The sequence below is a fragment of the Herpailurus yagouaroundi genome, unplaced genomic scaffold (assembly GCF_014898765.1).
Source record: "Herpailurus yagouaroundi ecotype Mexico unplaced genomic scaffold, PumYag 254, whole genome shotgun sequence".
NCBI classification, from domain to species: Eukaryota; Metazoa; Chordata; class Mammalia; order Carnivora; family Felidae; genus Herpailurus; species Herpailurus yagouaroundi.
This window is the reverse complement of record NW_024412471.1, coordinates 850,660-875,793: the sequence shown is the minus strand read 5'-3', so window position 1 is coordinate 875,793 and position 25,134 is coordinate 850,660. Positions and strand designations below refer to the sequence as shown.

Below are 25,134 nucleotides of genomic sequence, written 5' to 3'. Positions count from 1 at the left end.
AACTCTTGGTTCTGTACTTTGGGTGGGACCCCACCCCAGTTCCAACTAAGGTCAGGTACACGGTCCAGGCTCCCACTGATCTGTGCATGGCAGGCCTGCAGACCCACTGGTTCACCTAGGGGTGGAAACAGCCCAGGAATTTAGAAAGACACCATCCCTTTGGCTGTGCTGAAGCTAAAGCTGTCCCTTGGCTGTTTAGTTATATGAGTCAATAAATTCCTGCTCTGCTTACAGTTTAAACTGAATTTCCTGTCAGCTGCAACAAGAATCCTGGCTGTGGGACAGCCAGGTAGAGATGTTGGGTTCAACCAATGACTTGAGAATTCTAGAGATAGATTTGGGCTGGGGATATATAAATGTAAGTCATGAATGTATAGGTCAATGCCATGAGTTTGAAGGTCACCAGGAAAAACAGGCCAGTTAGTTTGAGTGCCATGACACGGGAAACACGCAGCATGATCCTACGTGGAAGGGCCCCCTCATCCCTACCTCGTATTGCGAGGTTTGCTGGAGGAAAAAAACATGTAGGCTGAGAAGCCAGGGTAAGTGGAACCATACCTGGGAATGGGTGTGGGGAGGGTGGGACAGAGCTCCAGGCAGAGAGCTCAGGCCAGGAAGTGAGTACAGCCCAGTGTGTTGAGAAAAGTAAGGGTCCTGATGGCTGGAATGTAGAGGGTGCCCCTGTGAGGGCAAAGCAGGGGAGGTCCAATGCGCAGCAAGCTAAGTGGGGGTGCATTGTGTCCCTTACATGCCCAAGAGCCTTATGGAGTCTGCCAAAAGGCTTTAAGCTGGAGAGCAACGGCATCAGAGTCTTCAGGAAGGAGGGTCTGGAGAGGGGCAGGGCCGCAGAGGAAGGCGCTGCTGTATCCAGACAGAGGCTGTGGTGCCTGGGTCAGGGGGAGGCTGGAGCGGGTTTGAGGGCTATCTTGGTGCATTTGATGAGCTTGAGGGCTTGGGTGAATGTGAGGAGTGACTTCCATGTTTCTGGGCAGGGTGGCTAGGTGGACGGAGGTGCCATTTCCTGAGATGGGGGCAGTGGAGGAGGAGCCTGCTGGGGACTTGGGAGCAAGGTGAGTTCAGTTTGGGGTACAATGAACCAGAGTGCAAGTTTCTTGAAGACAAGAGTCTTCTCTGCCTTATTCACTCTGGGAATGAATACACATATACACAGAACAGTCTTACACATTTTAAGTAAATCTTTAATACTTGAGTACGTGAAAGATACCTGTATTATTTTATTATAGGTGCCCCATGTATTATTATTCTTAAATGTTTATTTTTGAGAGAGTGCGAGCGGGAGAGGGGCAGATAGAGGGAAGGAGGGACAGATGATCTGAAGTGGGCTCTGCACTGACAGCAGTGAGCCTGATGTGGGGTTCGAACTCATGAACCTTGAGATCATGATCTGAGGCCAGAGTCAGGCACTCAACCGACTGAGCCACCCAGGCGCTCCCAAACCTGTATTATTTTATATGGAGAAATCTAGGAGGCAGCATTGGAGCTCAGGAACTAGAAGTGGGTTGAGGAAACAGATTCGCGTGGTCATTGGCCTCTACTAGTAAATAAGACCAGAGTAGGCGAGATGCGCAGGCAGAGTGTGAGGCCTGGGAGGGAGGCTCTGCACACAGTGTGAAGCAGCAGCTTTGAAGGACCGTGATTGTCTGATGTGGCTCCTAACCGTGATCTTGTCCTGCTCCTCTTCCCCGACCTCTCAGACTCTCCTCTGTTCTCCTTTGCTCAGTCTTCTTCCTCTTACTTCCTCCTACCCTTAACCGAGGGAACCAAGCCCTCCTGTTTCTCAAGCCAGGTCTTCTCCCCAGACTTCAAATGCAGATGCCAACCGGACCTACTAAGGGCAGTTGGCAGTTTAAATACAGCAACCTTCACTGAGCTCATCACCACTTCCCCCAACCAATGCCTTCTGTCTCTCTCCATGATGTGGAGTGAGGTCTCTCTCCATCACTCACCTTCCAAACAGACACTTCAGATAGTTGTTTTCAATCTTGAATTAGAAGCTTGGTACAGATTGGGTCTGTCTTCTTTCAAAACTCGAAGGAGCCAAGCAAGTAAAGATTTCTCAGTTAGTTCCCTCAACCTGATGTCCTAAAGCCACGGCTAGTGATTTCTTGGTAGAACAGCAAATCAGCCAGTAAACTTAGGGTGCCTGGTGGTTTTCCATCTCTTCCCTGGCTCAGTGTTCTTTGGGATAATAACACTTTTTAATGAATTAAGGAACTTATCCAAGAAGTAGTTACAAATTCTACTCGAAAAATTTAGGGACTTGCCAGCCTAGGCACTGGTCTTCATTCTGGAATGTCAGAACCAAACAAGCAGTCCCAGAAATGGTCTGATTCATTCTATTAATTTATGAGGGCAGAAACTGCAATCCAGAGAGATTTTTACTAAGAAAACTCACACAGATGGATAAGGAATCTGAGGGCCTCTGGAAACAATTGCTTTCACCTGTGCTGCTTAGGGATGCAAAAACACACTTCTCTTGAGCGGGGGAGGGGTAGAGAGAGAGGGGGACACCGCATCCAAAGCAAGTTCCAGGCTCTGAGCTGTCCATACAGAGCCCGATGCAGGGCTTGAAACTATGAACCACAAGATCATGACACGAGCTGAAGTTGGGCACTTAACCAACTGAGCTACCCAGGCGCCCCATATTATTTTTAACCCTGGGTCAGCCTTCTGGTCCCTTTTTCTAGGCTCTTTCCCTGCTGCTTTATCAGAGGGCTTAGGAAATGAAGACTAATGTTGACACTGGCCCAAGTCCAATGTAAATAAGGAAACCCACATCCCAATACAAAGACCTTGACCACATTGGCCTCCTTTCCATTCCTCCAGTGTCCTGCTCTTTCTCACCTCAGAACCTCACTGTTCCTTCTCGTGGAAGTCCCTCCTCCATCTTTCCAAATGTTTGCTCTGTCTCATCCTTCAGATGTCAGCACACATGAGATCTCAGAAGAATGCCCTCCCCAGCCCCTGTAACCTGTAACATACCACCTTGTAGTCTTTCCTCCATAGGATTTATCTAGTTGTCTTGTTTGCTTATTCATTGCCTCTCCCCTCTCCCCCCTGCCCCAGAAAGTCAGCTCGGTGAATGAGGGACCTTGTCTGTCTTGCTGACTGTATCCTCAGAGCCTGTGGTAGTGCCTGTAGGAGGGGTGAATAGACACTTATTGAGTAACAAGTGACATCTCTCCATCAGTCTGAGTGATCTGGAATGATTCTGTTGGTACCGTGAGTCATACAAATACACCCAAGGTGTATTTTCACTATTTACTGTGCAGTTCTGGGAACTGCTTCCATCAGGCTAATCCCTCCCATGCTGCTTCCTCCTTGGCACAAATGTACTGACTCTCTAGCGTAAATTTTAAAAAACGCCATTTCTTTATTTACCACCAGCAGGACTGGCCTGCACGGGGCAGTGGATGCTCTGGGCTCAAGGACGTGTAGGATGTGATGAGGAGATGATGACTGGGAGGCTGTTTTGAAGGAAAGGGGGTGGTCTGCAGGCCAGGCCCAAGAGCCCCCCTCAGATTTACTTCTGGAAATGGGTAGACCTTAAAAAGGAGTCGTGGCAAGCTATGGCCAGGCCGCCAATAAGATTAAGAAATTCTTGGAAGTCCAGTTGCCCATCGGAGTTGGTGTCAAGTTTCTTCATCATGCGGTCAAGGACACCAGGGTCCTTCTGGTTCTGCAAAGGTAATAATAACCATAATAATGATACTATTAATGGTACCTGACCTTGTACTTTCTAAGATACTTTCAGTTATGTTGCCACATCTCATTCTCACAAGAGTGTGAGGTACAGGCTAGGGGTTAGTAACACTCCCACTTCCCAGACACAGTGACAGACTCAAACAGGGAAGTGACTCGCCTAAGGGGAAGACCTGTGCCTGGAACCCAAGTTTTCTGGCTCCCATTCCCGGGTTCCTCTGTGACAGGGGTTATTCAGTGGTATAAAAGTAGTGGCACTGGGGCGCCTGGGTGGCGCAGTCGGTTAGGCGTCCGACTTCAGCCAGGTCACGATCTTGCGGTCCGTGAGTTCGAGCCCCGCGTCAGGCTCTGGGCTGATGGCTCGGAGCCTGGAGCCTGTTTCCGATTCTGTGTCTCCCTCTCTCTCTGCCCCTCCCCCCTTCATGCTCTGTCTCTCTCTGTCCCAAAAATAAATAAACGTTGAAAAAAAAATTTAAAAGTAGTGGCACACTTTTTCAAGTGTCACCTGCTACTCCAGTGTACAAACTGCACAGAAGTGAAGTGATTTGAAGTGGAAAGAAGACGCAGGCCCTGATCTGCTTCATCTTCTACTCCTCTGAGCTCCGCACACATATACACACTTACAGCCACTAGTTACACTGGCTGTTTAAATTAGGGACTTAGAAATCTGTCCTTGAGTGGCACCTGTGTCTGGTGGCTACCACACTGGACTGTGCAGATAGATACAAAACATTATTTCCAACATCACAGAAAGTTCTATGGGACAGGGCTTCCCTAGAAGCTTTGGGATGGAGAAATCAAATTTGAAAACTATCCTTTTACACCACTTACCGTTTCATATGCTCCTTCCCTAAATGAAAGAAACAAATCAACATTCCCTGGGTCATGTAGTTTGAGAACTTTGACCTTTAAAACACACCGTGTTCAAAGAAAAGAAGGAAAGGTCCTTGAATGGTTACTCAGAGCTCACTTGAGGCCTGGGGGCTCCGCCTCTGCCGTGCAGGTCCCTGGCTTGGAGTGAATGAAGAGGAGGCAGGGGTGGGGGAGTCAGTTGCTGGGCCCTCACTCCCAGCCATTTTGTCAGGGTCTTGTTTTGAGCTATGGGTAGTTTGGGGGAAGGGGCTGGGAGCAGTACCTTTGTGAAGGCAGCCAGCTCTGTATTCATGAAGGTTAGGAACTCTGTCTTGGAGAGTTTGCAGCTATTACCATCCTTTCCAGCATACCTCTGGAAAACAGCAATCAGAGACTCGATGCACCGCTCAGTCTCAGTAGGGCTGGACATTTTTGCCTTGAGAGAAGAAAAGTCAGGGTTCAGACAAGGGCTGGATGCTGGAGAACACTCCAGAGAATCTCATACCTTCATTTTGGGCCAAAGGAGTTTCCTAAAAGACTAGGCCGTTTTTTAGGGGGCAGAAGAGCCGAAGACAAACACTCAAGGTCACATTCCATGAGCTTCCCTCCCATATCACATGTTTATTCTGGGTGAAATATAGTGAGGGTACACATGGAGCACGTGGGTGTGTCTAAAAGTAGTAGACTGGGCGCCTGGGTGGCTCAGTCGGTCAAGCACCAACTTCGGCTCAGGTCATGATCTCACAGTTTGTGGGTTCGAGCCCCACAATGGGTTCTGTGCTGACAGCTCAGAGCCTGGAGCCTGCTTCCGATTCTGTGTCTCCCTCTCTCTCTGTCCCTCCTCTGCTCATGCTCTGTCTCTGTCTCTCAAAAATAAATAAACATTAAAAAAATTTTTTTTTTTTAAAGCAGTAGACTGTCTGGATGAGTGTGACTGTGGCAGGGTTTACTGATGTTTCTAGAATCTGTGGGTAAACATGTATAACTATACACCCACAAATCCATATGTGCACCAAGCACTGTTTGGAGATTAAATAATTTCCTATTTTCTTTTTTTTTTTATATTTTTAAATTTTTTAACATTTATTCATTTTTGAGAGACAGAGAGAGACAGAGCATGAGTTGGGGAGGGGCAGAGAGAGAGGGAGACACAGAATCTGAAACAGGCTCAGGTTCTGAGCTCTCAGCACAGAGCCTCATGCGGGGCTCAAACACGTGAACCTTGAGATCATGACCTGGGCCGAAGTTGGATGCTCAACCAACTGAACCACCCAGGTGCCCCAACAATTTCCTATTTTCTAAGCAAATATAGAGGCTACTGTGATAAATGAAATTCAGTTCTTTTGAAAGCAATACCGAATTCCTGGGACTCCTGCATTTTCTAGAAGAAAACTAAATGCATAGTTATTGTGTGTGGGGTGGGAGATTTGGGAGCTTTTTGGATGTTCAAAAGCAGCTTTCATATTGAAGGTTAAGAATCATTAATTTTACATGGGAGGAAACAAGAGCCACGAGAAGGGAATTGACACAGTAGAGCCACCCCTAGAATTTCAGCCTCCAGGTCCCTATCTGCAATCCTTGGTCTTTGTTCCTTCTTCCAGATGCCACTAATTCTTACAGGAATGGCCAGAGGAACTTCTCTGGTCACTTCAAACCACAAAGGTTGATCTCAGGAAGGGAGCTCTCAGGTTGCCACTCATGCAGCTCCCCTGGCACCTACAGAGCCGGACCTCATCAGTGGTTGCACCAGGAGGAGCTGGAGGGTCAAATTCTGTGCTGGCCTCTGCCTTCCTTACAACAGAATTCTTGAGGGAAATTTTCTATTTTGCAGAGTCTTCAGGTCATTTCTGCCCTCACCTAGGGCCCCCTGGTGGTTCAGACATCAACTACAGGCTTTCTGGAAAAGTTGCCAGCCACACCCTTCCTCTCAGGCTTTACTAAACTTCAGGTATTAATAATGATCTTTGCTTGGACGGTGACATTTACAATTAGCTTTTACCCCTTAATTTGGTCTTTGCATGGACTTCCTGGAGCTCAGAGCTGGGACCCATAATTAACATGCTTCGGATTGATCCGAGCCCTTAGGGGCACAGCTTTGGGCTCCTTCCTTCCTCCCCGCTGCCCCGGCCGCCCCAGGCTTTTCATCTGCAGTGTCTCCACGATGTGTTTTACCAGCCTAGTTGAGCTCACTGCTGCCCTTTGCAGGTGGGAGCATCTGTAAAGCCCTGTCCAGAGGTGGGTTCTAGTGAACTCTTCTGGAAATGGATTCTTTCCCAACAGTCATGTTGTTGGAATGCTTTCTTTTTTCTCAGAGAGAACTTTTTTTTTTTTTTAAGGAAAGAAAAATGTCCGGGGTTTGGGAGTGAAATAGAATACCATAATCTAGAAACAGAGTTTTTGCACAACAGTCTTCCTTATCAGGACTAAAATTTCACTGTCTTAATATGTCAGATGACAGGAAGAAGGTCAGCTGGAAGGACATGCCATATAGGGTAGAAGATTCTAGGCTGAGGATTAAGGGCTTTGTGACCTTTTTCTAGGCCTACAGATGCTCCTCTGCCCCTTTACCTTGGGGAATTCTGATTGCTTTGCTTCTCTAGTTTCAAAGTGGCTTTCTGCTTTATTTTTTTTTTCCTCCTTAACACCAGGACTATAATTTAGACCATTTTTTTCCCCTTCTTGAAAACTGTTGCTATCAGCCACACATGGAAAAAATTAAAACCTCTGTATTTCTTCTCAGAAGTAATTTTCCAGAGCGAAAGAAAGAAACACAATTACCGAATTACTAAAATGGAATTGTAAAATTTGTAAAGCTGGAGGGAGTTTGGGAGATGGTTCCAGAGAAGGGAGGCCCAGAGACAGGAAAGCTTTGCTCAAGGTGAAGCAGAGAGGCTGAAGAGAGGAGAACAAGATCTCCTGCCTGGAGGCCAGCACTCCCCACAGCTCACTGCACCCTCACAGTTGTATTTGGCACCATGATAGGAAGGAGAAAATGGTGTGAGGTAAATGGATACAGTGAAAGAATTTTAAAAATGCATTCTGAATACTCAACATTTGAGGAAAGGGGGAAGAAAAAGGAATGTGAAAAAGAAGTAACACTTGAAAGATTCCAGCATTGCTGTTGCCATTCTTAACCAAAGTGCTTCCCCCAGCCCCACCCTAGCGAGGATCCATGGAGGCATCCACCTTCCTTCAGGGCAGTCGTTCCCAGTCTTCACCACCTATTGGTGCTGGGTCTGCCTTTTCAAGGTTCCTTGGGACATTGTTATTCCCTTTTGCATGGAAAGGAAGGAGGGAAGAGTGGGCAGGGATAAAGGCTGGCAAATGTGTTGTGTAAAGGGTCAGATGGTAGAGATCTTAGGCCACTGTGGTCCATGTTGTCTCTGTCACTCTTTTGTAGCGGGACAGCAACTACACAGACAACTCATAAGTGAACGGGCGTGGCCGTGTGCCAATAAAATTTTATTTATGGTCAATTAAGTTTGATTTTCGTGTCACTTCAGGTGTCACAAAGTATTATTCTTCTTTTGGTTTTCTTTCAACCACTTAAAAACGTCAAATCCATTTGTAGCTTGTGCAGGGGTCAGAAACCCTATTTGGCCCGCGGGCAGAAGTTTGCTGACTCCCTTCACGAAAGCGGTCAAGCAGGAAGTAGATTTTGGAGGTGGCCTAATGGAAACGCTAGAGAGAGAATTCAAAGCAGGTTGGCAGGAGCTGAGAAGAGAAAAACAGATGTTGGCGTGAGTGCCTGAAAAGGTGGTGGGTTCAAAGGAGAAGGGAAGGAAGAGGGGCTTGGCGGGGACCGGGCTCCTCCCACCGTCTGGGCTGCGTCCGGCTGGCTGGCAGCGGCTTCGGTTACAGGCTTTGGGGTCTTGGCCGGTTGCCGACAGCTTACTGAAACCAATTTTCCCTGGGGCTCTGACGACTCAGTTCTGAGAAGTGCCCTTCCTGGTCTACAAAAACAACCAGTGCTGACGGATCCCCCCCCCCCCCGCGTCCCGCCCTTTAACTTTTCTGGTCTCCCAGGCTTCCCGGAGCCCGGGGGCGGGCCAGGGGCCCAGCGCGACCCCGCGCCTCGCCCCCTTCCCGGTCGAGGGGGATCGGGTAAGGGGCGCAGCCCCTCTTCCCCCGGCTCGCACCGCATCCGCGCGGCGGAACCAGAGACCCTCTGGTGGCCGCCCCTCGTCTGCTAACACAGGCGGAACCTACGGCTGCTTTCCTTGCAGCCTCTACCCCAGTTCCCTCCCACGACTGACTTTCGCGGCTCGGCTTCCCGCTACGTCCCACAGGAATGAAGGATCAGCGTGGCAGCAAGCACACCGAGCCTTTTTTCCTGTCTTTGCGGAGGCAGACACGACAAAGGCTGGGCTTACCATGTCTGCGCGGAGCGGTGGCTGGCGCTGTGGCGGCGCGGCGGCGGCGGCGGCGGCAGCGGCGGGCTGTGAGCTGCGGTAGGCGGGCGCGGGCTCGGGGTCCGGCTCCCACCTCTCCCGGGCCCGCCTCCGCCTCCGCCTCCGCCCCTCGGGCGCAGATCCGGACTTGTCCGCCCCGCCCCGCGCGGCGCCGCCCGACTCCCGAGCCCGGCTCCCGGCCGGCTGGTCTCCACCCCCAACCCCTTCCCCACACCCCCTCCCCGGCGCAGATCCAGACCTGTCTGTCCCGCCCGCGTGGCCCAGCGCGCCGCTCACCCGAGACCCGCCGTCTCTCCCTGTCCCTGAAAGATTCTGGACTTTTCTGAATTAAAACTTCTGCATGGCGGTCTTGGGTGTGGTGTGCCTGATGTCCGTGGCTCTTTTCCGCGAACGAGCTCATTCCGGTTAGAGAGGCAGAAATATCCGTTTAAAAACGTGCAGCACGGAGTGTGGGCCGTAATTGTAGAGTGGAAGTTCCCTAGAAGCCAGGGCTATCTATCCCTTCACATTAAAGAGGGCTAATACACGGTGGTGATTTGTGCCAAGTGGAGTACCATTGTCTCAAACGTCTCCCTAACCGAAGACAGTTAAGCCCACAAAACCTCAAACCACTGCAATTAAAAACGGAGCGGTGTGAGTAGGGATTTATCTGTGTGCACTGGGCAGTGGAGCTGGAAGTCATGTTGAGAATCAGAACCTCTGGGTTCTACTCGTGGGCCTGTTAACTTGATTGCAGTACTTTTGACAAACCTCCTCTCTCCTCAGAGTTCCATCTCCTTATCTGTTAAAAGTAGTGACGTTGCCTTTCCTGTTTCATAACATTGTTATAACTGTCCAGTGAAATGAGAGCTTTGTGAGGGCTTCAAAAACTGGAGTGGATGGTGTAAATTGCTTCCTGACATCTGCTGTCACTTCTGAGCAAATCTGCCTCTCAGCTACTGCAGACTCACATTCTTTTTTCTTTAAAAAAAAAAGTTTAAGTATGTGTGTAAGTATGTATGTATGTATTTAGAGATAGGGTGAGCAGGGGAGGGACAGAGAGAGAGAGGGAGAGAGAGAATCCCAAGCAGGCTCTGCCCAGTCAGCATGGAGCCCAAGTGGGCTTGAACCAACTAATCCTGAGATCATGACCTGAGCCGAAGTCCTGCGCTTAACCAACTGAGCCACCCAGGTGCCCCATCAGACACACATTTTCTTGAATCCACTTGAAAGCCCCACCTGAGCCCCACACTCAATAATTCAAGAAGTAACCTGCTTCTTTCCCATCTACCCCTTCTCTGCTAGTGGTACTGCCATTCTGCCATTCTTCACCAACTTGAGAACTTTGGATCCAGGTTTTGACTCTAAATCCCTTTCTTATCCCCAAATCTTATCAAGTACCAACTCCTATCAATTTTATTTTTTTACTCTTTTGGATCTCCCCCCATATTTTCTATTTCGACCTCCAGTGCTCTAATTTTGATTTTCAATCCCTCATTCCTCCAGTTTCTTAACTGGTCTCTTGCCCCACTAATCTGTTCTTTTGACTATTAAAAACACATTTTCCTGACAAACAGCTCTGATCAATTGCCTACTTAGGAAGCAAACCATGACAAAAGAATGAAACAAAATGGCAACCTATTGCTTTTTATATAAAATATGAACTTCTCAGCCTCTATCTGGACGGGAAAAACTTCTTTTACCAAATGAATGAATGAATTCTTCACTTTATTCATTTAACAAACATTTTTGGAAACCTATGTGCTAAGCCCAGTATAGGCACAAGACATACAAATATGAATATGATATAGTGTCTGCCTTTGAGATGGTCTGTGGATAGACTTTAAACCCTTGGTAGTTTGGGGAGTGTTCCATGGATGGCTACTGAGGTCCACAAATACCCTTAAGTTATATATGAAATTTTCTGCATAAGAGATTTTCTTTCTGGGGAAGGATCTATAGCTTTCATTTGATTCTTAGAAAAATCTAGGATTAAAAAATATTAAAGAATCATTAGTCTAAATGATTCTGTATGTGAATCATGGGGCCTTTTATGCCACAATCCTCTTTAAAGGAAAGCACCTCACTTATAGCCTCTGCCGAAGGGTCAGCCCCATTGGTGACTTTTTGCATGATTTGACCCTGTGCTCACTGTCACAGCTGATTGGATTGAGGCTAGCTCTGGACTCAAGGAATGACAAACCATAGAATGGACAGTAGTGGATGTTTCATGACATGACATGGAAAGATGAGCTGAGGCAACTCAGCTTCTTGCCCTTGGGAAATTGAAATTAGAAACACATAGAGAATTAGACGTTTAGAAGAGCTGAAGCTGAACATTTGCGTAGAGAGACTCATGAGGTCATGGCAAATCAAAATTACAAAGAGGTGGACACTATGAATAAGTAGAAGCTATGAAGTTCAGAAAGAGTGTACAGAATAGAGGGGAAAATAAATGAATTGCTAACTAGAAATAAAAGAAGTAGCTACTTGGATATTGGCTGAGTTGCATAAATGGTGAGGCACTAAGAACCAGAGCCTATAGTCCAACTTTACTGGTGTTCTTGTCCTTCCTGAACCTGGTTGTTCCATTTTCCTGATTTTCTGTAAGATAGTTATTCTTTCAGTAACTCTTCTGCCCCATGAAGTAGCTTGAGTGAAACCAAAGAAAAGAGCTGAACCAAATATGTATGAATTGTCTGGAACCAGGCTGGGGCATCAGCTCCTTCGGGTCAGGGCTGCCAGGGCTGGGCAGCTGCCCAGGGTCATGCTGAGCTGGGTTCATTACCAGGTTTTCATCAAAGGAGAGTTCAGGATAGATGGCAGACAAAGGTAGATTTGCCAAAGTAGGTAAATAGTGCATCAAGCTAAAGGGCTAAAGCAGGTGAGGAGCTGAGGACAAGTGCGGGCTGGTAAACTGATGCCAAGAGACTAAAATGAGATACAGATGAGCAAAAGGGCTATTCAGAAAATAAATGTGGGGAGTTTTTTTATGTGCAACCTGAGCTCTGTGCAGCATTGGGTAGATTCTAAAATGGACACAATAGAGTGTGACAGACATAATAGTTGGGTGTGACCGAGGTACAGTGACAACGCGGGGGAGGAAATGAGTGGTTAATGTTGTGGGAGCAGGGAAAGCATCATGAAGAAAGTGCTGCTTGAGCTGCTGTTTAAGGATGCCTGAGAATCCACCAGGCGGATGGCCCAGTGGTGAGGCTGAGTGAAGTCAGGCAGTATGGCAGTGTTTCCAATGACAGACTTGAGCTACAGTGTGGGGTTCAAACCCACTATCTCTATGAGCTCCAGCGAGACATTTATCTGCTCTGTGCCTCAGTTTCCTCATTTCCGAGTGGAGAGGATGGTAGCGCTTGCTTCATGTGGTTGTCTTGAAGATTAAGACGTAATTCATATAAAATGCTTAGAACTCAGAGCACTGCCTTCAGAGGAAGCCTCACATGATGGCTCGTGCAGAAGTAAAGAGGGATGAAGCCCACGTGTGTTCTCAGGACTTGTGGGTGGCTCCGCAGTCCTACACTCTGGGTGTGGGGTGATGGTCAGTGTGAGGCAGAGGCTGAAGGGTATGAGCCTGGAGAGACAGGTCAGAACATTAAGGGCTCTGCCCCAAAATTTGGATTGCATCCTGAGAGCTATCAAGAACCACTGATGAGTCTTAAGGAAGAGAGTGACATGATGCACTGCACCTTTTGGTGTACTAGAAAATGTACCAGAAAGGAAAGAGACTGGAGGCTTGGAACATAATTGAATATTGTTGCAATGACCAAGGGGAGATGGCTATGAAGTGGGGAGGAAGGGATTGCTCAGTGCTGAGAAGGCAGAAGCAATCGAATCCATGCCCTGTGTGGATGTGGAGGGTTTGGAAGAGAGATGCAATCACTTTAGGAGAGAATAGGACTGACAACAGTGACATTTGGGTGTAGCTCTTCAAATCCCTCTCGCCTCAGGACTTCTGCTGCTCTGTCTGATGTGTCTCCGGTTGTCTTCCTCGCTCTCCTCATCTGTTTTCATCTGCTCGGGCTGCCATAACAGACACCACACACTGGGTGGAGGGAAGAACAGAAACCTGTTTTCTCACAGTTCCAGAGGCTGAAAGTCCAGGATGAAAAGTACTAGCCAGTTTAGTTCTCAGTGAGTTCTCTTCCTGGCTGACAGACAGCCACTTTCTTCCTGTGTCTTCACGTGGTGGTGAGAGAGGGAGACATCTTGCTCTTCTTTTAAGGCCACGGTCCTATTGAATTAGGGCTCTGCTCTTATGACCTTTAATCACTTAATTATTTAACTGTATTACTCCTCAAGACCCTATTTCCAGGTTGAGTCACATTAGGGTTTAGGGCTTCAACATTTGAATTTTGTAGGGGAGGGGAGAACATAGTTAAGTCCATAGCATGGTCCTTTTTTTTTTTTTTAAAGTAGTCTCCACACTTAGCACGGAGCCCATTGTGGGGCTTGAACTGACAACCTTGAGATCAAGACTTGAGCTGAGGTCAAGAGTCAGATGCTTCACCCACTGAGCCACCCAGGCACCCCCTTAGCATCATTTTTCCTAAAACAGAGAAATCATCTTCTTCAAGCATTCTTCATTTCTTGAGACTAGGCTAGACACATATCCGGCACAAGACCACTGTCTTTAGAAAGGCCTTCTTGCAAGGTTGGTGACTGGCCTCTGGGAACTTGGATTCTGGGAGGTTTCCTACCATTCCCTTATTGTGCCTAACAGTGGCTCACTGTGCCTAAACTGTTTGTACAAACTGTGGTTTATGCCAAACACCCGCTTTCCTTCTGGGAATCTGGCATTTTGGTACATGCCAGAGAGACAGGGTGTGCTTCTGTGACCAGCCTCCAGTAAAAACCTTGGGCACTGTGTCTTTCATGAGGCTCCCTGGGAGACAGAATTGTGTTAAGCATGTGGTGGATCCATTGAATGTTCTCCCACAGTTCCTTGTTATGTGACTTTTACTGCACTCTACTGCCCTTTCCTGTTTACTTACCTGTCTTGCTCACCAGACTGCAACCTCCTTGAGGGCAGAACCAGTGCCCTGCTCACCACAATGTGCCCAACAGTCAGAACATGTGCTTAGTAGTTGTGTAGAAAGGGTCTTCCCTGTGTGTGAAGCTGACCTAAGCACTGGGGTGGCAGTGGCTAACAAGGAAAATGAAGTCCTTTTCTGATCAGGCTCAACCAGCTTTTGTGGATAAATCAATCTTTAAAGAATGAGGAGGAAGGAAAGAGAGACATGATCAGGGAAGCAGGAGGACACCCATAGCCTTCTCTGATGTCATGAAGTCCACGGAAGAGAGACCTCTAAGATGGAGGGAGTGGTGGACAAGGTGAAGGTCTTTAGAGAGACTGAGTGTGATGAAGGCTGACATGTGTTCCCTGGATTTGGCATTTGTATCTGAGGAGACCTTTGCCAGAGCAGTTTTAGTGTAGTGGTAAGGAGAAAGGCAAATGAGGAGTGAATGGGAGGCCAGGAGTGGGGGACAGGGGTGTGGATTACTCACTTGAGAAAATTGACTATGAAAGAGGAGAGGGGGAGTGGCAGCCAGAAGGGGTCTAGGCCAAGGGAGGATTTAAAAACATCCTTCCAAGGGAGGAAGGCATGAGTAGGCTCACAGGCCACAGAGAAGGAGTTCTCAGAATGGAAAGACAAATGTTGAAAGGATACAAATGATAGAGCAAGGTACTACATGAGCTGTGGGTGGAAGAAGAAAATCAGGAATGAAGCTGTAGATAGTCCGTAGGTTTGAGAGGGCTGTGGAGGAGCGCCTCCCTGATGCCACTGTCAATGCCAAGAAGCAGGGGGCAAGGCCACCTGTGGCAGTGGCCAGAGGACTTGAGGAGGTTCTCAGTGATGTCAGAGGGACATGGAGAGGGGAACTGACCCAGAATGACTGACAGCTAAAAAAGCTTAGGAAGCTACAACTTACAGTGACTCTAATTGATATGGTTGTGTGATTGTGTGGCTATATTTCTTCAGGTGTGCTTAGAAATTTAGCCATTGGATTCAAGAAAGAGGTGTGGAGAGTAGATTTAGGGTTAGGGTTTCACAGAATGGATATAGCAGAAGGATAAGACAGTGAAAGAGTTGAGGGTATGGGTAGGAAAGTAGTTCACTTCACTGGACATTGAGTACAGGACAGAAAATGAAGGGGCAAAGACATGGAAGGTGGGTGGCACCAAGTCTCTATGAAATCAAAGAACAAGTGGAAAAGAGGGAAGGAGAGAGCTGGGGAGGTGAGAAGTTATTGGTATAACATTATCTTCCAGTGAGTTTAATGTTTGTAGGTAGAGCCCTTATGAATGATGGAAAATCCAAGCATGAGTGTGGACATTAAGCTGGTCCCAATTTATATGGAGTGGGCATGAAGGAGGTCAAGATGCTGTGAGGGTGAGGGTGGCTGGCTGATTTCCATCAATGCTGAGCTCATTGAGGATGATGAATGGGTAGGGGTGGAGGGCAGAGTATGAAGCAGGTTATAATGTCTCAAGTGAAACTGGTATATGGCACTGATAGGTTGGGGCAGAGGGTGCCATTTTCCTTACTAGAGGCTATGCTTTGGCTAAGTGGAATCATTGGTTATCACCAAAAAATCCTCTGTTCTTACATATCTCTTTGCCATTGCTCAAGCTTTCTCTGTTTGTGGAATATCCTTTTTTTTTTTTTTGCAAGTTTATTTTTTAGTTTATTTTTATATTTTAAAGATCAACTTAACGTGTGGCTTGAAGTTACAACCCCAAGATCAAGAGGTTTGATCTTGATCAAGGTGCCCCTGTTTGTGGAATATCTTTAATTTCAGTTCCCTCTGATGAAATTCTACGGCTCCTTCAGTGAAGCTTCTCCTCATGAAGCTCTCCTGATCTCCAACACCCCTCCTAGGCCCTCCTGCCGTATTTCATAAATTCTGTTTTGGAAGGGAGAGTTTGAGATATATATACACATATATATATGTGTATATATATGTATATATGTGTATATATATGTGTGTATATGTGTGTGTATATATATATGGTTTATGTTAATAGATGTTTTATATTTTCTTTAAAAATTTTTTTAATGTTTATTTATTTTTGACAGAGAGAGAGAGAGAGAGAGAGAGAGAGAGAGAGAGAGCACGAGCGGGGCAGGGGCAGAGAGAGAGGGAGACACAGAATCCGAAGCAGGCTCCAGGCTCCCAGCTGTCAGAACAGAGCCCAACGCGGGGCTTGAACTCACAGACTGCGAGATCATGACCTGAGCCGAAGTTGGACACTCAACTGACTGAGCCACACAGGTGCCCCAATGTTTCATATTTTCTGATGGCATGTGAGTTCCTGGAAATGAGAGCTCTCTTATATTCATCTTTGTCATTAAAACCAATTTGCACAGTAAGACCCAATGCATGTTTGTGGGACTGAACGAGTGATACAGTTTCAGAGTAGGGGCCGTTCTGTTTCAATTCGGTGTAATTTAACATTCATGACTTAATGTTAAATAACTTGCTGCTCCAAGAATCATTTGACTCTTTGTGTTGTTTTTCTTTTCTGTGGGGGAGAATCTCAATATATTTATGTTATGGGTCTTAAATTTATATTCAGTAAGTTATTCAGTGAGTATTTGTCGAGGACCAGATCCTGTGCTATGTGCTAGGGTCTGAGGATACAAAGATAAAAAAGTCATGGTTCTTGCCTTTGAGGATTCCCAAATCTAATTGGGTTAATAAAATAGGACTGGGATCTTTCTAGAAACTATAGCATATGCAGAGGAGGGTATTCTCTCAGTCTCTGGGATAAGGCTCCTTCCATTTAAGTCCTGGGCTAGAAGGTTTACCTCTCAAAGATAAGAACTGTAAGGAGAGGTCTTGCCCCCTGCACTGAAGGCACATTTGCAATACTGAGGAATGACCACAACCTGTGAGGCTACTGTGGTATAAATGGAAATGCCAGACAGGGAATGTGAATGCCTGAGTTTGAGTTTCAGCCCCCTCCCTTACTAGATAAGCTGTTTTTTTTAATTTGAGTTCTGGTTTTCTTAGGTGTGAAATGGGGATAGTAATTAAGGAGATAATAAATATAAAAGAGCTCTTTAAATGGTGAGGTGTTATACCAGTGTTAATTGCTACCAGCAGTAACGCTGTGTGGGTTAAATCAAAGTGCATTTTGTAAACTGTACTTTGTATATGATGGGTGTCATTCTGGAAGCCCTTCCCTCCTCACTTCCGTTGCCTCTGTCCCAGTGGCTGGCCCTGTGCAAGCTGGAGGCGTTAGCTGCTTGCTTTCCCCCATTGTCTGCACACAGCTACATTTTCTTCGGGTTCTTCTAGACATCTTTCATGCTGCTGGGTGCAAACCATTGAAGTTCTCTGCCTCATTGTTTTTAGGTCTTCAGTTGTTGTAAGGCAGAGTTGAGAAATTTTCTCTTTCACAATGACCCACAAGAAAACCGTCACATGCACATTAAAATTTCTGCTCTGAGGAGGTTGCACCATTTCAGAGCCACATCCAATCTGTTGGATCTAAATATGTCCTCAAAATATTCTCAGTGAGTCTGTATTGCTTTTTTAAAAATTTGGTCTAAATTCTTCATTGTGGAATTCAAGGTCCTTTATGGTCTAATCCCAGCTGTTTTTTTTTTTTTTTTTGTTTGTTTGTTTGTTTGTTTGTTTGTTTTTTCCATTATTTCCCTTCATTCACTGCAAACTCCAGTCAAAGGGCACTTTTCACTGTTGCCTGCAGGCAGAGTTGATCTTCCAGCTGGTTCTCACTGTTAAGGCCACACTGGTTATTCAAATCTTGAAAATTTCCTCTCCCTTCTTTCTTGTCTGAACCCTTATTTAGTGGCCTCTCTTCTTGTCTGAACCCCTGAGTGTTGTCCATTTGAAGCCCAGCCACCCTCGTCCCTCTGCTGGGCCATACAGTTCCCATAATCAGGTAGCTTTTGGGTTAGTGTATGATGTGGTGAGGGTCTCCAGGACTTGCTCCAGTGTGGCCACCTGGCCACTATTCTCACTGGTCTGTGTTAAGTCACATTTGAAATACCTTCCAGCCCCTTTAGGGGGCTTTCATTCTTGTGATATTTTCCTTTCATCTACAATGTTTTCCCCATCTCCTCAAGTCCAAATTCTACCTATATGAAGACCCAGCTAAAAAAGAACCTTATCTATGAAGCTTTCACTTTATCTCTTCCAACTAAAAAGGATCTGTCTCCTCACTGATCTACTACAGCCCTTTATCTGCACTTTTCTTGTGGCTTGTGTTCCAGGTGATCTTGAATTCTGGCTATTTAAGTATGTGCCAGTTTTTCCCTGGGGGGCAGGATCTAGTACAATACCTTTTGTTGGTGGCACTATCCCACTTTCTAGAGGGCTTACACAGTCCTTCTTACTCATACTCTGGGTCTAGGACAAGAAAGTGATGGGTTCGTAGGTGTAAGGACTTCTCTGTGTGACCGGGGAAGAATTTAAAGGTTCTTGTGGTCTGTCTTTTCTAACGGTTTAACAGTTTTATGCAGTGGGACTTCCTCTGTCTCAACTCTGCCTGGCTCCCATGCTGCCAACCTCCAGCTTTTGGAAGGCCTAGGAATGGGCTGGTTAGCTAGCTTTGTTCCCAGCCTTTACAAAGAGATTGGTGAAAGCAATAGGAAGTTGATTCAAGCCAGTTTAAGTAATCATGAAATTATTGTTCACGATCTCTAAAACAGGAGGTCCCACGACAGGAGAGCTTACAGGCCTGATTGATTCAGGAGCCTGGTGACATTGTCAGGGACAAGGTTCTTCTTATCTCATGGTCCAAGCTACCCTATAATCACAGGACAGCCACCAGCAGCAGGTTGCACATCCTGAGCGTGTATTTCCTTGTTTGCATCCAGCGGGAGAGACTTGCTTCTCTTTTCTGGAAGCCCTGAGCAAACTTCTCTTAACTCTTATTGCCCAATTAATTTAGGCCTGCCTACCCAGAGCCAATCACTGACTGAAGGGATAGAACCACTCTCATTAGCTGAGACAAGTTGGGGTGGAACAGAAGTTGAGGTAAGATTGTATTTTCCAGAAATGGCTGTCACAGTGTTGCTCTCCCACGTACTCTTCTTATAATGTGACCTTCACACTCCTTCCAAAAAGACACGGGATCTGTGTTTCCTCCCCTTGAATCTGTGTGGGCTTGTGCCTACTTTGCAAGTGATACTCTATGATTTCTGATACTTGATGTTAAGTTAAATGGTGATATGGGGTCTGCCTGGTTCTCTCTTGGGACCCTTGCTCTAGGAATGCAGCCACCATGCTATGAGGAAGCTCAAGCCACTTGGTGGGCAGACCCCTGTCAGGGGAACCAGTGGCCAGCACCAAATGGCCAGCACGTGAGTGAACTGCCTTGGAAGTGGAGCCTCTGGCTTCTGTCACGTTGTCACACTGCCCAGCTGACACTGTGTGAGACTGGAGTGCTGTTTTATAAACTGCTGAGTTTTGGGGTGTTATTATTATTATTATTATTTTAATGTTTATTTTATTGTGTGAGAGAGAGAGCGAGCACATGTGGGGGAGGGACAGAAAGAGAGGGAAAGAGAGAATTCCAAGATTTGGGCTCCATCTCATGAACCGTGAGATCCTGACCTAAGCCAAAATCAAAAGTCGGAAGCTTAACTGACTGGGCCACCCAGGCACCCCTTGGAGTGATTTTTGATGCAGCAATGGATAACTGAAACAGGGGCCCACTACAAAAATTATTGTGTTTCCTCACTGCTTTCTGTAGTACCTTACTGTTTCTGTCACTGGATAGGGTATCTATCAAGGGCAAGGCCTAAGGTGAGGGCCTGGAGAAAAGATTTGACGCCTAGAAGGCATTTTGTTGTTTCCTTTAACTTACTAAGTCTGGGAATCCTGTATGGGATTTTATGGTTCAGGTTTTATAATAATAACAGTGATTTTGCACACCTCCCTCAAGAAATTGCAGTGGAAGATGGCTGGTTGTAATGTGGATGTTCAAGATCCAAGGGAAGTAGTCATGACTAATATCTACTTTCTTTTTACTGAAAGTGTGACCCACCCAGGAAGGAGCAAGCATTGTCAAGGCATCATTCTCTCAGGGATGCTTCTTTCTTGTTTTTACCTATTCCAGGAGCCAGGCTCTTGACTGGTTGCCAGAGGGTCCACTCAACTAAAGTAAATACTCCCCCAAGGAATTCATTTATTTAACTGAACAAGAGAAAGACTGAACTCATGCTCTAGAGAAATCTACATATCATTTTTAAAGGGTTAACACCATGGTGAATCTATAAGGAAGTAGTGATGTGGTTTTGATGCTAACAAATTCTGTTTCTCTTAGAGATCTGACTAAACTCTTCAGGTGTGGTTGCAGGAATTACTGCTGTCTTGGTCCTCTACTTTGTCATCTTGGGTTTGCTTATTTCCCCGAACTTTTATGTGCCCCTGCTTCACCTTGCTGGCCTCCTGTCATATGATCCAGACTGGTTGCTTCCTGGTATTCAAAACTCTTCAAATTGTTTTGCAGAGAAGTCTCGGAGTCTGTCTCCAGTTTCTTGAAGTCCAGACTTCACGCATGTCTTCACCCATTAATTTGCAGTTGCAGATTTGAGTACTGCTGAAACACAGAAGGTTTATCCTGTTGACTGATTTTTTTTTTTAATTTTTAATTTTTGCAAAGTACCTGCTGTGGTGACTGGTTCTTGGAATTGATTTTCCTTTCTCTGCACATCCTTTGCCCTGCAACCTGGCAACAGTTGGGCTTCTGTGAAACATCCATGCCTCTGGCAGGAAGAGAACAGGTATAGATTTGGAGGATAGCCGCCCCCTTCCCCCCCCCCCCCCCCCATCCTCTCTCCTCAGCTGATCCAGTGTGGAGGTGACTTTGGTTGCTTCCTGAATTATAAGACCAGACATTGCCGTGGCTTTGTTCACTCTGGGTTTTTATTATTTCAAGGGTTCTATTTTTCTGACCACTGAGATACTCAATAATTATTTGTTGGGTGAATGAACAATTTTATTTGGACTCGATTTGGTTAGAGATAAAGAAACGGAAGCCCAGAGGGGTTGCAGGACTTGGTGAGATGCAGAGGCAGACTTACAACTGGGTCTCTTGGCTTTATTGCAAATACTTGCTCATTTTAAAGACTCAAGAGAGCTGCCTTTCTTTCTGAAAGCTTTCCTGCCAGCCTCCCCCTGGCCTTGCCCCCTCCAGGGGCACTGACCACTGTCTCCACAGGACCCCGCACAGACGTCCTGGACTGTTTCAGACAGTTATTTATCTACGCGTACATCTCTTCCTGCAGAGACAGCAAGCTCCTTGAAGGCAGAGGCCGTGTCATAGTTTTTTTTAAAATCCACCACGCATAGCACAGGCTTGGCCTTCAATGTGTGAATTAATGGATGTTGGAGTGAAAGTCAGTTGGAGTGAAACCGCACATCTTAGATTTTTCTCCCTTGACAGTGAATTTCAGCCTTTCTCTATTTGTCCGTGGTCGTACCTGTGAGGTCACGTGCTTCGTTACTTTATAATAAAGCGTCTCCTTCAGACATTGTGTATATATGCCTGTACATGTGCATTTTAATTTTGTCTCTTTAAACTAACCACTAGTATTAAAAAAGAAATACAGGCTTATCATGAAAAAAATTCAAACAGTACAGAAGGGTTTACAGTGAAAAGCTGAAGGCTTCTCATTCCCCCTAGACCCACTACCCTCTGTAATCAGTATTTTTGAGGTGTTCTCAGTAGTTGTTTTATCAGACTTACATGTATAGAGTCACACTGGATGCACTGATTTACCACTTGCTTTGTTTTCACTTAATGATCTATTTCGGACATCTTTTCATATCAGTGCATATATTTCCACCATATTCTTCTTTAAAAAAAAAAATTTAATGTTTGTTTATTTTTGAGAGAGAGAAAAACAGAGCACGAGTGGGGGAGGGGCAGAGAGAGGAGGAGACACAGAATCCAAAGGGGCTCGAACCCACAAACTGTGAGATCATGACCTGAACCGAAGTCTGATGTTCAACCTACTGAGCCACCCAGGTGCCCTCCACCATATTCTTCTTAATGACTTCATAGTATTCTATAATACAGATACAGTATGAAAAGCCTAATAGTGAGCTTTTATTGAAAGACAATTAGATAGTTTCATTTTTTCCCCTAAGAAGTGTTCAGAAATCCTGTATGCATATAGGCGTACCTGAGGAGAAACTCTTGATAAATAAAACAAGTCACTTCTTAGGTCTGTGAATTAGCAAGTCCTCTCAGACGTTTACCACCAAGTGGACACAAAAGAGTTAAGTGCTGTGGTACGTTCCTGTGCTTCAGCCCAGAGGTGAGGCGTTTCTGGAGCCCATGGCCTCCTTATGTTGCTTTGGTTCTGCTGGCCTCTCCAGCTGCCCTCTCCTCATCCCCAGCCCAGCCCTGACTCCACTTTGGGTCTCTCTGTACCTGGCCAAATCTCCCTCTGTTGCTTAGTCACCCTTGATTGGGAGCCAAAGCAAACCAGCCAGCCCATGAACAGGAATTACCTGTTTCTCAGTCAACACTGCCCCCCACCCCCAACCCCTAACGTCTGTGATCTCCCACTTATTGCCCAGATTGTGGCCTCTCCTTGTGGTTTGGTGTGTGCTGTTTAGAGGGAGAAAGAAAAGCAAAGCTCTGCCAAAGCAAGGCAGTTTGAGTCTTAAGTGGCAAAGTTAAAACAGAAGAAAGCAAGTTAAAGAGGCTCACAGTGTGGGGATAGGGAGATATGGATTCAGTAAATGTTTATTTAGCACCTATCCTCTGCCAATTTAAGGCACAAAGCAGGTGTGTGTGGGCTGAGGGGCGCTGCCTGTGCCTCCTGTTCTGGTCTCACATATCAAGAATAGAAAGGAACTCCTGTCTGTGTCTGTCTCTCGCTGCTCTGTCCCTCCCCTCCAAGCAGGGCTGGTCAGGAATAGATCTAGCTGTGGACAGGAAACTAGTGGTTTTGGTGGTCTGGGTGGAAACGATGACGTTTGCTCTTGCCAGGCTTAGAGTGTGGAATGGGGTAGGGCCTGGGAGCCTCCCCAGGAAGTGACTCAGGGACCTGAGATGTCTGAGCTGTGGCTTTCTCTTGCTGGAGGGCTGTGGGTGGGTCTCTGAGTGCCAGGCAGTACTTGATTTCCTGACTTGGACACCTGAGCAGCCAGAACTCAGAGATGTGAGCACCGCCTATTGTCACAGGTGTCTGGGGGCTCTACACGTTATTGTCATAGGTATTTGGGGGCTCTAAACATTCCAGGAAGCCCTGCCCCAGAAGCTGCCAGAGATGCCTTTCCTCCAGCTACCTACATTGCCCACAGTTTCAGTAGGTGACAGTCCGGTGACTTCAGCTGTGGGGTGCAGCAGCCTGGTTCCCAGAGCTGGTGATGGGAGGGTGGGGCAGACACACCTCATTCATTTCAGGTTTCTCAACTAACAAAAAAGTTGTCAGATTACAGGAATTGCATGAGGCTTTTAAACTCTCAGTATGCCAGGAAAATAATCATCACCGTTTACTACCTGCTCCAATGCACCCTTTTATCTATCTATCTGATGAAGTTTTGGGGTGATGGGGGGGTTTGTGGGATCTGGAGCCGATGGCCAATAAAGAATTCTTTTTTTAAAAAATTTTATTTATTTATTTTGAGAGAGAGAGAGAGAGAGAGAGAGAGAGAGAGAGAGAACAAGCAGGGGAAGGGGCACAGAGAGAGAGGAGAGAGAATATTCTGAGCAGACTCCAAACGGTCAGCAGAGAACTGGATGTGGGGCTCGATCTCCCAAACTGTGAGATCATGCTTGAGCTGAAATCAAGAGTTGGATGCTTAACCAACTGAGCCACCCAGGCGCCCCCAAGAAGGAATTCTTGAAGATGTCTTTGGTGCAAAAAGGTGATTTTGATGAGGGAGCATAAGGCAAACTGACAGACTGCAAACACCACCCTCCCACCCCAGGTGGGACATGTGTGATATTCCTCAGGCACTCCTGGTGGCCCAAAACAAATGGTTAACTGACAGAGATCATGGTTCTGCAGGACCTAAGGCTCCATCACCCCTCCACAGAGATTCTGGGAAACAGGCAGAAGGAAGTGGCAAATGGAACTAAATTTCCTTATACCCTGCAGCCCATTGACAGATACGCAGAGTAAGTTTCTCCAAGAACTCCTTATAGTCTTAATGCTAATGCTTTGCTAAAGGGAAAACAACCCTAGCTTGACAATAGCTAGGCCTCCACTATCTTGGGAGTCTTCTTCAGCACGTGAAAATCTCACTGGATGGCTCAGTTGGTGAAGCATACAACTTCGGCTCAGGTCATGAACCCATGGATGTTGGGCTCTGCTTCAGATTCTGTGTCTCCCTCTCTCTCTGCCCCTCCCCCACTCACCATCTGTCTCTCTCTGTCTCAAAAATAAAATAAGAACATTAAAAAAATTAAAAAAAAATCTCACTGGAAACTTCCCCTGCACTTTACTTCCTCCAACCCCAGAGTATATTACCAGTCTCTCCTTATGGTCCTGGGGCAGCTCTTCCTGCCCAAGGGTCCTGTCCCATGCTTCAATAAAATCACCTTTTTGTACCAGAGACGTCTTCAAGAATTCGTTCTTGATCGTCAGCTCTGGACTCCACGAACCCCACTATCACACCCCAAACCTCATCAGTTTTATTAAAGCACAGGGACAGGACCTATGGGCAAGAAGGGCTGCACTGGGGTCATGATGGGTAACATCATTATACACCCTCAGGTTGGCAGGGGGTCGGGGATAGAGTAAGTCTCTACGGAATTTTGGAAGCAAGGTTTCCAGGACCTTGAGGGGCTAGCTGTTGCTAGGGAAACACCATTAATCACAGTTTAATAAAACCTGAGTCATGAGATCCCCTCAGATACATAGTTGGGGGGGGGGGGCATAAGCTTGGCCAGCATATATCCTGGGGCAGTTGAGATAAAGGAAGTAGATTTACAGAATCCTCCAGGTTGGGACAATGTTAAGCCAAGGTTCTCTTTTGTCCCCAAAGTGTCATCAACCAGGCAGCTGAGCTCCTAGAGGGAGGTCACTCTGCTGGTTTCCAGGACTTGTCAATGGGCTGCAGGCAGTAAGGGAATTTAGTTTTTAATTTGCCTTAGTTTCGTACAGGACCATGGCAAGGATTTAAGCCTCTTTCCTTTGTTCTTTGGTAGTGGGAGTGT

The 25,134-nt window shown here is 46.5% G+C and overlaps 1 protein-coding gene across 1 annotated transcript; it reads right to left on the bottom strand.

Annotated features, from left to right (window-relative positions):
- Positions 1-3,370: 3,370 nt before the first annotated feature.
- Positions 3,371-9,056, bottom strand: S100A11 (S100 calcium binding protein A11). Its single transcript, XM_040461058.1, has 3 exons — positions 8,949-9,056; positions 4,859-5,011; positions 3,371-3,700 (listed from the first exon to the last, which is right to left on the bottom strand). The coding sequence occupies exons 1-3, from the start codon at positions 8,949-8,951 to the stop codon at positions 3,545-3,547; spliced, it is 312 nt and encodes a 103-aa protein (XP_040316992.1). The 5' UTR covers positions 8,952-9,056; the 3' UTR covers positions 3,371-3,544.
- Between the last annotated feature and the right edge of the window lie 16,078 nt (positions 9,057-25,134).

Bases quoted from the DNA above. Each gene is read 5' to 3' on its own strand.
- S100A11 (XM_040461058.1), bottom strand. The intron at 3,701-4,858 runs GTACTGCTCCCA...TTACCTTTGCAG, and splicing joins AGCTGGCTGCCTTCACAAAG to AACCAGAAGGACCCTGGTGT.